Raw genomic sequence first — 13152 nt, forward strand, 5'->3', positions numbered from 1 at the left:
CAGTGATACATGTAAATTGTAACATGTAACTTTTTACCCCAAGTGTTACATCACTAACAAATTTTATCACTCACAAATACATTCAATGGACAAAAGATTTTAAATTGAAAAGTAATTCATTATTTCATAAAATCATCAAATTCAAAACTAAAAGAAAAAAAAATCAGTGAATGTAACTGCACAGATTCTAAACCTCTTAGCAAGTCAAACAATAAACAACTTGGCAGTTTCGGTGCAGAAGTCTTGGAACAATTTGTATTTTGTGATATATAAAAGGGTATTAATTCCATCTTGATTAGGTACTTTAAATTAAAACGGTGAACAAAGATATGCAAAAAAAAAACTAAAAGCAATAATAATTTTAGTCAAAGAATAAAACTTATAATCTATGTTATACATATATGATAAAATAAAAAGCAAACAAAATGGCTACTTTGGTAAACTGTTACATATACAGCACTTTGTTTTTCATGGTTTAAGAAACTTATATTTAACAACTATTTAATAGTAACAACTGCAATAATTTGACAACTTATAACTGACTCATAATAAAATGGCCACGCTTAGACCAGACTACACTGTTTGTTTTCTGAGTTTTCAGTTTCAGTGTTCTGCACAGATTTTCTTTTATCAGAAGTCTTTTTACTTCGACTCCGCTTGGCTGAGCGAGATTTTTTCTTGCGCGGACAGATGAGCAGGCCATCCCCCGAGTGGCTGCTATGGCTGCTACTTTGGGAGGACGACTTATGAGAGACAGAGCTGTTGTTTCTCTTTACGGAAGCTGAATGCCAGGGACTATCACAGATTTCTGAACTATCATTGCATGTGGGAGCACTTGTGGAACAACCATTAGAGTCAGGGGCTGTAGGCCCAGGAGAGGTTTCAGAAATATTTCTATTTCTACTTTTTAGCTCATCAATAAAAGATAACTGTCTAGGAGGAGCAGAAGAGGATCTTCCGTTCCTGTTGTAATTTCCATTGCTTTGATCATTGTAATACTTGGACTGAGTTGACTGTCTTTTCTGTTTCTTTGACACTGTTTCTGTTCTTCTGCTGTCTTTGTTACTAGAATCAGTGGAAGAATTTAGTACGGAATTATTGTTTCTTTCAAAAGATGACACACTTTGTGGTGAAAATGAACGATTTGGTTGAGAAATTGGAGTGAACCTTGCGCTACTTTCACATGAACACCTTCCGTGATCACAGGGCATTATACCAGATGAACAATCACTTGAGCCACAATTATCAGAGATTCCACAACAAGATGGAGTGTCTGCATTGGTCAGTGTGGATGGCATTCTTCCAGAACATGGATACTGGACATCGTTACTGAGGGCACTCTCTTCCACAACAGACAGTTTCTTTTCACCGGTCTCCGAACAGACAGACAAACCAGAGTGGGTAGACTGCGATTTTTGAATATTTTGATAACTATTCAAGCATGAATGGCCACAAGCAGATTCAGAAGAATCTGAAGACTGCTGTAAAAGTTTAGACAACCTCAGAATTCTCAGATTTTGAGAGTCATGAATTTGTTCTAATTTCCTTCTATTGTCTTCTGCTTCCAGAACAGAATCATTTTCCAAGATGTTTGTAGCTCCAACACACTGTTCATTGCTGGCTTCGGCTGAATTATTATAAGAGGAATGGGAGACACCAACACTCCTTGTCTCACTCCCATGGAAGCTCACTTCATCAAAAGAAGAAGAAACATCCTGCCCTGCATTGCCCTCCCTCCGCAGAGGTGGATGAGGTCTGTTAGCATTGAAGGTGGAGACTGCTGGCAGACAACCGTAGCTGTGGCGGCTAGTTTGGACATACCGATCGGTTTGAGTACCACTCTCTGTTGACAGATCATCAGTGTCACTTAGTTCTGAGATATGACCATGTTGCACATATCTGCCACCAGTTGGCGGCAGTCTAGACCGGTCTTGAATCTCTGAAGTGGTGGTGGCGGTAGAAGTATCCTCCCACAGCTCTAACAAATCAGGAGAAAAGTTTACTTGATCAGTGTGCCTGTTGTATGTTGGCAGTGTCTGAGTACCCCTTTGTGTTTGTCTGGTTTGTCTAAGCCAAGGCAGAGAAAATCTAAAGTTCCCATGCCTGTCGCTTTGATTTTCACAACTCCTAGAATGGGAAGACTCTGGGTCGTGCTCTGAATACCCTGGTAGAGAATGATGTCTTTGAACAATTTGATTGCAAGAATGTGACAGAGTGGGTATATGTTCTGCTCCTCTGGTACTTGATGAAGTTTCAGTACCTTGCACTGTATGTGGTGAGGTTTGACACCCTATGTTGTTGTTGTTATTAGGGCATGGTGAAGATGCATTGTTATTATTGTTTGAACTTTCTACTGCTTCATACGGAGGAGGGGCTTCCCTTGGGAACTCTTGATCAGGGGGCTTTGGAGGGGTGTATGGAGGGGGTGGATCATCATAAGAGGGACATTCAAAACCAAAGAATTCTGGTGAAAAGCTGTCAATGTCTCCTTCATCAAGCCTTTCTCTTCGTCTACTGTCTCTGTATCCTGAAAAAGATATCAAAAGCATTAAACAATGATGTAACTTCAGCAAGCATTTTGTAAGTTATATATTTCAGACAGGTAGAGATTTCCTCTCCTCTCCATGATGGGCCATTAAAATTGAATTTGGAATGAGCATCTGAAAATCTTTGTTGCTCCAAGAACACAGAGCATTGAAAACCCAATACTTACTACGCATGGCCTGAAGAAGTCTTCGTTGTCTGAGGCGATGACCCATGAAGAGAAGAAGAGCGAGGACCAGAAACGAGGTGATGGTGCTAGCCACTAATCTAAGACCCAGGGTCGTCATGTTGTCACTATTCACTGTAATATTGAGTCACATGATGAGCACAGTTAAATGAAATGCAATAAAATTACTTAACTTTTTAACTTAATAGTTTTTTTTTTCCAATTAACAAGTTTGAAAATTCAACTTGCCCCATACATTCCATATATGTCATGCAGGTACTTTGACATTAAAGAGTAAGTTAATTAAACAAGAGGCCCACAGGCCTTATAGGTCACCTGAGTATCATGTAACAACTTTCAAACAATGGAATTTGGTTTGTGTTTTAAAACCAGAGGCCATGAAATTCACAATTTTGAAAGAGGCACCGTTGCTTATCATAATAATACACTTAGCATGCTTACTCTAGTTACTTTATACCCAGAGGTAGATCAGAGTAACAAAGAGAAAATGCATTTCCACTTTGTAACCAGTTGTGCACCCGACCCCACAGGAACCACATATTTCAAAATTTTTGGAAATTTTATCATAAATTTCATTTCATCATGAATGATTTATTAATACCAAAGAGCAGATTTCAAAGCATTAATTTATTTTCAGACTATGTAACCACCCACCCCTGACCCAGGGGGCATGAAATTAACCATTTTGCTAGATGCACCTTTCTTCATCAAAAAAATATATACTTAGATCATTGGCAAAATACCCAGGAGCAAAGAAAAATATTTTCAAAAAATTCATGCATTTTCACTATATAATCATTAGAGACATTTAGATCCCTGCCCTAACACCAGAACACCTGACCCAGGGGGCCATGAATTTGACAATTTTGGAAGAGGCATCCTTCCTAATCATAACTATGTTCATAGTTCCTTGGTTTAATACCCATAATACCCAGGAGTAATGAAGAAGATTTTCAAAGAATCAACGTATTTTCAATATATAATCAATAGAGGCCCCCCCCAACACCAGAAACCCCAACCCAGGGGCCATAAAATTCACAATTTTGGAAGAAACACTCTTGTTCATCATAGCTATATACTTAGTTAGTTTATTTAATACCCAAGAGCAAAGAAGAAGATTTTTAAAGAATTAATGTATTTTCACTATATAATCAACCCACTCACCCCTTTCAACAAAACCCCTGACCCAGGGGCTATCCAATTCATAAATATGGTTGAGGCACTCTTGTAAATAATAGCTACTTAGTAGATTAACTTATTTAATACCCAGCAGCAGAGGAGAATGATTTTTGAAGGAATTAATGCATTTTCACTATATGATCAAAAGAGCCCCGCCCTAACACCACAACCCCCAACCCAGGGGTAAAAAAAAATTCACAATTTTGGAAGAAGCACTCTTGCTCATCATAACTATATTCTAAGTTAGTTTGTTGAATACCCGGGAGTAAAGAAGATTTTTAAAGAATTAATGTATTTTCACTATATAATCAATAGAGCCCCGCCTTAACACCAGAAACCCTGACCCAGGGGCCATGAAATTCATAATTTTTGAAGAGGCACTCTTGCTCATCATAACTATGTACTTGGTTATTTTGTTTAATGCCCAGGAGCAGAGAAGATTTTCAAAGAATTTATGTATCTTTACTAGTATATAATCAATAGAGCCCCACCCTAACACTAGAACCCCTGACCCAGGGGCCATGAAATTCACAATTTTCGAAGAGGCACTCTTGGTCATCATAACTATGTACTTGGTTAGTTTGTTTAACACCCAGAAGCAGAGGAAAAGATTTTCAAAGAAATAATGCACTTTTACTATATGATCTATATAGCCCCAACCTAACACCAGAACCCCTGACCCAGGGGCCATGAATTTCACAATTTTGGTAGAGGACTTAATGCTGATTACAATCATGCCAACAGTTTGACTGCTTGATGTCCAGGAGTAAAGAAGAAGATTTTTAAAGATTTCACTAATTTTAGTGGTTTTGGCCCCACCCCAGGGGTTCAAAAATCCTCAAGCCCGACGTCCCGGACTAACAAATTCCGGATCCGGACTCGGCATTTAGAATTCGACAAAGTCCTGGGACTTGGCTATGTTTCTTGTTTATCTTTTTTTTATAAGTTAAAAAAATGATCGTAAAGCTAAAAATAAAGCAAATTCTCAAATGTATGAAGTAAAAATGTGGGTTTGTGGGCGTTAAAATACCCATAAAACATTACGAACGTTTCGAAAATACAATCCGTCTTTTTATTTTCCGTTGCGGTTAGACTCTTGCTTTTACGCAATTCCTCATGTTTCCTCCTATATGACAAACGGCAATGAGTTTGTTAAATTTCGGTTTTAGCTGTGACTTACAGCACATTCTAATTTCTGTTTATTGTAACAGGTGGTTTATTCAGTAGTGAGTATTTGTAAAAGTTATTGTAATGTACAAGTAATCTATCAGTCTGGTATTGTGTTGAAATACTCATGTATGACTATATGACAGTTTATCGAGGAAAAATAAAACATATATTAATACATATAGTCTTTATTCATTCAATGCAACAAATGAAAATAAATTATAAGTTACATAAATTCAATGATGTATAGGTAAATATGGACTCTGAAATTTCTTCCTCGGACTTCCCTAAAATTTACTCCTCAAGTCCTGGACTTGACCATGACAAAAAAAATTTTGAACCCCTGCACCCCTCAGGCCCCAGGGGGGCAGGGACCATGAAATTCACAATTTTTGTTCCCCTTCACCCATAGATGCTGTATACCAAATTTGGTTGAAATTGGCTCAGTGGTTCCAGAGAAGAATCTAAAATGTTCAAAAGTTTACGAACGATGTACGACACACGACGACGGACGAAAACAGATAGCAATGGGTCACCTGAGTTTACTCAGATGACCTAAAAACAAAATTCAAAAGATTTTTTTTCATGATTCAAGGGGGATGTAAAAACTAACCATTATCATTGTTTTTCCTGGTAGGGTCAGTGGAGTTGACAGTAGGGAAGTGACCATGTCCCCCACCGTTATCCTCATCACAACTGAATTTACAGCAGGTGCCCTCTATCATGACAGGGTTACGGCAGTCAGTGGGGGGAATGCAGGACACAGACTTGCACATGGTGGCAAACCCATTACTACATGTGCACTGGTAGCAGGGGTCACTTTTAGGTTGATAGACTTGACCATTAAGAATTTCTTTTCCAGCGTAGTCTGTGCATTTAAGTTCAGATATGGCTGAAAAACAAGTTAAATATAGTTAAATAAGAGCATCAATCAATTGTGACAGTGCACAGGGTATCTTATCCCAATATTCACCCAATTCCTATACAGAAAGATAAAGCAGTGCAGAGAAATTCTAAGCAATAGAGGACCAAAGGCCATGAGCCACAAAGCTTGCCCAATTAATTGTAGAAATGCTTTCTTTCTCAGATTTTCAATATGAGGCTTTTATATATCCCACAGAAATTCTGACTCCCTTTATGGTCCAAACCACACCGAAATCCACAAAAGGAATGCTTCAAATCAACATGACTAACACCACCCTTCAGTAATATGGAGAGAGAAAAATCTTTTTCCTATATATTTAGCCTGGGTCCATAGATGAAAAAAGAATTTAATCCATTCCATCAAACTTGGGAAAGTTTGTAAATGAATAAGGCTCTATTTTGGTTCTTGATTTTTTTTCTTTTTCATTTTCCTTTTCATATTTCCACCTTAACATTGTGCATTTTAATATAGACCTAACTAAATACACCATCTGTTTTTTGTATATACAACTGTACAATGTTTTCTATTATTTAACTCCCAAACATAAATAAAACCAATAATAATAAAAGTAGGCATAAAATAGATCTGTGAAATTTTGGCTAACAAATTTGTTAAATATTAAAGATTAAGTTGATAGGAAATAATCACTGACTACTAGCTGTCAAAATCCCTTAATTCATTTTCTTTCTTGTTTAATGATTAAACACTCTTTCTAAAACAACTATAACCTCCTAGCCTAGACCCAATCTATAAATAATTCATCAGGTATATGATGAATGTCCATTTCAGCAAGAGTTCAACTAACCTTACACTTTCAATTCTTCAAGTGCCATACGATCAACAAACTGAAATGACCTATTAAAACACTCTTTGTAAAATTATAAACTAAAACTTAATTGTGATGGCTCTTTTTATCATAACCTGTTCAATGACTGCTGTTAGAGGTTAATAAAAATATAGTCATAGTGGAATGACCTATACATCTACCGTTGACTCATTTTTATTACCATTTAACAAACTAAAGTTGTTTCCCAAAGTTTCCTTCATCAAAATTTCAAAAATCATAGAGTTGCCTCAACCCTGATCAGATATAAAATTCAGTACAAGTAATAACAAAAATTACAAAATTAATAAGTACAATTTAAAGTGATATTTTAATTAAACCTTACGACAGTGTACAAGTTTTACTTACGAATTAATGACATTTTCGTAAATTTCCGTCTACTAAACTATACAAACACTTTCTGCTGACAGAATTTTTTTCAATCAATCTTCTCAACAACTCCACCTAATCTTCCTTTTATGAAGAAGCAAACAGTTCCAGAGGCTAGTTCAAAAGTATTTCTAATTTAAATGTCTGTATCAACAATAGAGTCTCCTTCAAAGAACAACACAGATAAGATCAGACAGTCAGGGGATTACACAATGTGGCTCATCTCTTCCATCTCTTTACAGTACACCTCATTGTCTCTTTTCCCTAAAACACTTGCCTAATATGTCCATTCTATAACTTCATTTCTTAACCACTCTGTCTAGATCTTTTGTTCTCTTTTTCTTATTTTCACAAAAGAGATGTGTCCCTTTAATCTGCGACTGTAACTTAATTTTTCAAGCTAAAGATAAATAGACTTCATTATATTTGCTTCTTAATAAAAATATATTAAGTGGTCACAATTCCAATTTGTTATCCTGTGATAAAAATCTTGGATCAGTGAAAAGTTGGCCTAAAGTCTTTATCCCTCTCCGTTTGGGGGACTTAGTAGATCTGGGCTGGGCAATCTTGGACACAGTACACAGTTAATGGCCGAATTCCTGTAGATGGGTAACTGAGTCCTTTGTTTGGTATCTTTCTGGTCAAATAACTAAGATACAGAACCCAAGCTTGCTAAGACAGGAGTTAATTATCTCAAACATGTTACTCAACCATAATCTTATCAGGTCATCTCAAACTTTAAACCAATAATTGGCCTTCTATTAAAGGGAGAAAATTAACTTTTTAATGTAAAACTCGGCAGCAACTGTTACCCGTGAAATAATTTAATTTGTCAGCGTAAGAGAATAAAAGACCCATTGATTTGACATGAAATTAGAATTCTAAACTAATGATAAATATTTTACATGATAAAATTTCATTATGCAGTTTATCTTAAATATGAAACTGATGGGATTTAAGATTTGCATAATGACATTTCAAGCAATTTAGTTTACAAAGAGTTTGGTTAACATTTGTTACGGTACTAGAATGATTGATGGGCTATTTTTTCAATTAATGTAAATATTAACCTTTAAACACTCAATATACACATTTTCAAATCATATTTGTCTCGTATTATTTCTTCAAACATCAAATTAGTTTGAAATAAACAAGTTTTTATCTGTCCCGTAATACAAACTGCTACATCAAAAATTGCCCATAAAAGGCAAGAAATACAGAACATGTGCAGATTCCAGAGTTATGAATTTCATTTTGAATTTTCCAGTAACCTCTTGAAGTTCTATTACTTAACACATGCCTTTGTTTTAGTTATCTAAATATTTTTTTATCAGAAGCACTTGAACACTGGACTTCATATGCCAACATTGGACAAGGTTACATGAAGCACCAGTGTATTATGAGAAGGAATGTGGGACTTAGTGGTCTAGTGAGGTGATAAAAACGCCACAGGCCCTGGTTGTTGTCCTCTAGTTTGTGGGACTTGCTGATTGTTAATCCATGTATAATAAAGAACAAAGGGGAGTATAACAATACATCTACAACTTTAATATCATGATTTATTACACACTTAGTAATAAATACAGGTTTTTTGCATATGCGATATGGCTGACGTCACAATAGCCGTATCAACCCTGTAGGGCTGATATGGATTTGCGGGGCTGATATCCGTATCAGCCCTGCAAATCCATATCAGCCCTGCAGGGCTGATACGGCTATTGTGACGTCAATATCACACCCTTAGTAAATTAAACCACAATAACAGTAATTGTGATCATACACAATTTTTGGTGGGTTCATATTCTCTTAATTTTAACTTTTTGAAAATAAGGTTAATCTTAATTTACAAATACATGTAATACTATAGAATATTTTCAAATTACGGATCAAGTGCATAGAAATAGAAGTAGAGACAAACCCAAATCGTATGAGACATTAGACTATGTACATGTATGTAAGAAGTCCATGCATGATTATTTACTTATTTTCTTCTCAACTAAATGTGTTCTGTATTTTATTACTAAGTATGTAATAAATATAATAAAACATACCCTTTTCCACATCACATCCTGTATCAGCCCTCGACCAATATCAGCCCTCGGGCCTTCGGCCCTCTGGCTGATATTGGTGTCTCGGGCTGATACAGGATGTGATATGGAAAAGGGTATGTATTATTCTCTATATATATCATGAAACACTGCGACTGTATCATGATGTTCCATGATATTTTATCTTTCATATTATTTTTTAATCATCTCCACTGACCAAGGGTTTGCAGTACACTCCCCTCTCCATATAATGAGGAGCATAGTGGATCGAAATCCCTTGGGTAGCAAAGATGATTTTTTATATAATTTGAATGTTTCTTTTCTTAAATGAAGAGCTCACTGTTACATTAAGGAAGGATAAATAATTGTAGATAATTTCATCATGTTAATACATTAATAATATATATCATAAAATTATCAGAACACAATGAAACAGCTTTTTAAATATTATATATATTGTGAAGCAATGGCAAACAGTACAGATTTTGTTTAGTATTAGTGATGTGGTGTAATTTCTTTGAGTGTCCCTGACGGACTCACTGTATACATATGGGTATATTGATTAGCACAGCCCTAATAGCAATTGATATACATTAAAAACTCAAGTACAACAAATTACGTCAGGTGACCTGACCCAAATTCAAAATTACTAGACATCATTATTACAAATGCATCATAAATGATTGATATTCTATGGATTTACTAACTATAAAAAATAACCATTCTTATATCCTCAAATCTGAATTAACGCTGATGAGTATCTGATGGAAAATGTGAACTTCTGAAGCCAGTAAATTCAAATGCTGCATTCAAGAAACAAATTTCTCAAGTAAGAGCAAATAAATAATCATCTGTGTTCTGCTTTGATTAAGCATTGTTACCTGAACCATAAAACGTGCTTGCTTATAAACTTGAACTACATGTCCCTCTTTATCTGCGTGAACCTTCACTATCTGAGATTCTTCAAAATTAAAGACTTATTCCATTTTCAAATTTTGACAATATACTGAATAGTTCTTCACATTCCACATGCACAAAAAAAAAAAAAAAATCATGTTGCACCTTTTCATCACCAGAACAATCTACACAAATGTTTCTTAAAGCAAAGCTCTTCTCATTTGTAATGCACTGTATTGGAATGATGGTAACATTGCCCAACCTTCAACTCTAGTGTATTCTATTGCATTGAAGTCAGTCTGAATGTACTAGTCCTTCAGACATTAATCAATCAACTGAATGACCCAGAGATAGCAAGAACTTACTACTGAAATGGATCATAAGTGCTTTAGTATTTAGAGTCCATGCAATGAAAATTAAACCCCATTGCATGTCCTTTGCTGAGCTGTGACATCTCTCTCTTGACCTATCATATATCACAAGCAGTTTGCAGGAGTAAACTCAGAAGGGGTGCTCCCGGCAGGTGCCCCTCCCAAACCCCCTCTGAAACCCCAAAAATCATACACAGTTTTCATTGTCATACATTGATATAACAGTCATTTATGTGCTAAAATCAGGTCCACTAAATTACTGTTTCTTTCTCAGGAGCTTGATTAGTGGGCTTTATATACCCCCAAGTCCCCAAATGGACATTTTTGATTTGCTGTGGACTGGAACACAGCAGAAGCTGAGCTGAGGCAGTTTTGCCAAAAATATTGTGCCCGCTCTAACACAAAATTAATCCTGGATCCGCGTCTGGTTTGAAGAGATGGATCTAAGTTAAAATTGAATATGTAGGCTTTCCAATATTGAATACACAGCTGTGTTTGCCCCATCAATGATCAGGTGAACTGTCAATGTATCAGATCCCCTGTCATGTTGATACAAAATCTGAACCTTCTTAATAAATTGTGGTTGTTGTATAGGTTGTATAGGTCTTTGTTCAATGCATGAATTAATAAAATACAGCGTAAACTATTAAATATAGTTGGTTGAATAATTTTAGTGTATTTTGATGAATGGGTTGTCTTTTTTAATATGATTCATATCATGAAGACAATTTTTTTATTTACAAACAAGCCCACGTAAATAAAAGAAAACAGCGATTATTCTTAATATTTACAACAACATTTTCCCCAATATCAAACACAGAAAAAAGACAAATTTACACAGATTGATGAGTATCCTGGTATCTTGACATTGTGTTACTGTTAGTTACAATATGCTTTTCTGTGAACAGCTGAGAGTCTATACCAACCTGAACCTATCCCTGTTGTAAAGACGAGGATTATGATGGCAAACATGTCTGATTTCCCAGCGAAGACGAGCAAACATGGACAAAATACGTGATTTTCATCCTCGTCCAGAAGACAATTTTTATTGCAATGGCTGCCCAAATAAATTAATACGGAACATTCTTAGTTTTTCATTCATGAATCAATGATAATTCAAGAGGAATTCCGAACGAAGTAAATCGCGAGATTTTCCGAGATGTAACATGTCTGCGCCCATGAGAGGTCAGAAACGGGAATGAGCAAAAGGAGGATCTTTGATAACTCGAGTAATTTTTACACCGTATCAACCCTGTAGGGCTGATATGGATTTGCGGGGCTGATATCCGTATCAGCCCTGCAAATCCATATCAGCCCTGCAGGGCTGATACGGATATTGTGACGTCAATATCACACCCTTAGTAAATTAAACCACAATAACAGTAATTGTGATCATACACAATTTTTGGTGGGTTCATATTCTCTTAATTTTAACTTTTTGAAAATAAGGTTAATCTTACTTTACAAATACATGTAATACTATAGAATATTTTCAAATTACGGATCAAGTGCATAGAAATAGAAGTAGAGACAAACCCAAATCGTATGAGACATTAGACTATGTACATGTATGTAAGAAGTCCATGCATGATTATTTACTTATTTTCTTCTCAACTAAATGTGTTCTGTATTTTATTACTAAGTATGTAATAAATATAATAAAACATACCCTTTTCCACATCACATCCTGTATCAGCCCTCGACCAATATCAGCCCTCGGGCCTTCGGCCCTCTGGCTGATATTGGTGTCTCGGGCTGATACAGGATGTGATATGGAAAAGGGTATGTATTATTCTCTATATATATCATGAAACACTGCGACTGTATCATGATGTTCCATGATATTTTATCTTTCATATTATTTTTTAATCATCTCCACTGACCAAGGGTTTGCAGTACACTCCCCTCTCCATATAATGAGGAGCATAGTGGATCGAAATCCCTTGGGTAGCAAAGATGATTTTTTATATAATTTGAATGTTTCTTTTCTTAAATGAAGAGCTCACTGTTACATTAAGGAAGGATAAATAATTGTAGATAATTTCATCATGTTAATACATTAATAATATATATCATAAAATTATCAGAACACAATGAAACAGCTTTTTAAATATTATATATATTGTGAAGCAATGGCAAACAGTACAGATTTTGTTTAGTATTAGTGATGTGGTGTAATTTCTTTGAGTGTCCCTGACGGACTCACTGTATACATATGGGTATATTGATTAGCACAGCCCTAATAGCAATTGATATACATTAAAAACTCAAGTACAACAAATTACGTCAGGTGACCTGACCCAAATTCAAAATTACTAGACATCATTATTACAAATGCATCATAAATGATTGATATTCTATGGATTTACTAACTATAAAAAATAACCATTCTTATATCCTCAAATCTGAATTAACGCTGATGAGTATCTGATGGAAAATGTGAACTTCTGAAGCCAGTAAATTCAAATGCTGCATTCAAGAAACAAATTTCTCAAGTAAGAGCAAATAAATAATCATCTGTGTTCTGCTTTGATTAAGCATTGTTACCTGAACCATAAAACGTGCTTGCTTATAAACTTGAACTACATGTCCCTCTTTATCTGCGTGAACCTTCACTATCT

At 35.5% G+C, this 13152-nt stretch overlaps 1 protein-coding gene across 2 annotated transcripts; it reads right to left on the reverse strand.

The window, feature by feature from the left end:
• Positions 1-37: 37 nt before the first annotated feature.
• LOC134243997 (bromodomain-containing protein DDB_G0270170-like) lies at positions 38-11617 on the reverse strand. Of its 2 annotated transcripts, none has more exons than XM_062726242.1 (4): positions 11458-11617; positions 5691-5969; positions 2714-2845; positions 38-2527 (listed from the first exon to the last, which is right to left on the reverse strand). In XM_062726242.1, the coding sequence occupies exons 1-4, from the start codon at positions 11501-11503 to the stop codon at positions 564-566; spliced, it is 2421 nt and encodes an 806-aa protein (XP_062582226.1). In that variant the 5' UTR covers positions 11504-11617; the 3' UTR covers positions 38-563. The 2 variants fall into 2 exon arrangements, with proteins under 2 accessions (XP_062582226.1, XP_062582234.1); XM_062726250.1 differs by lacking the exon at positions 11458-11617 and adding an exon at positions 7195-7663.
• Between the last annotated feature and the right edge of the window lie 1535 nt (positions 11618-13152).

Source organism: Saccostrea cucullata, unplaced genomic scaffold (assembly GCF_032062105.1).
Source record: "Saccostrea cucullata isolate Sc308-1 unplaced genomic scaffold, CSIRO_AGI_Scuc_v1 ctg1760, whole genome shotgun sequence".
In the NCBI taxonomy this organism is placed as follows: Eukaryota; Metazoa; Mollusca; class Bivalvia; order Ostreida; family Ostreidae; genus Saccostrea; species Saccostrea cuccullata.

What these genes read in the sequence shown, in the direction of transcription:
- LOC134243997 (XM_062726242.1), bottom strand. Translation starts at nt 11,503, where the DNA reads ATGTTTGCCATCATAATCCTCGTCTTTACAACAGGGATAGGTTCAG. An exon ending in TACAACAGGGATAGGTTCAG is followed by an intron (nt 5,970 to 11,457) that starts GTTGGTATAGAC and finishes CTTGTTTTTCAG; the next exon opens with CCATATCTGAACTTAAATGC. An exon ending in ACTTCTTCAGGCCATGCGTA is followed by an intron (nt 2,528 to 2,713) that starts GTAAGTATTGGG and finishes TATCTTTTTCAG; the next exon opens with GATACAGAGACAGTAGACGA.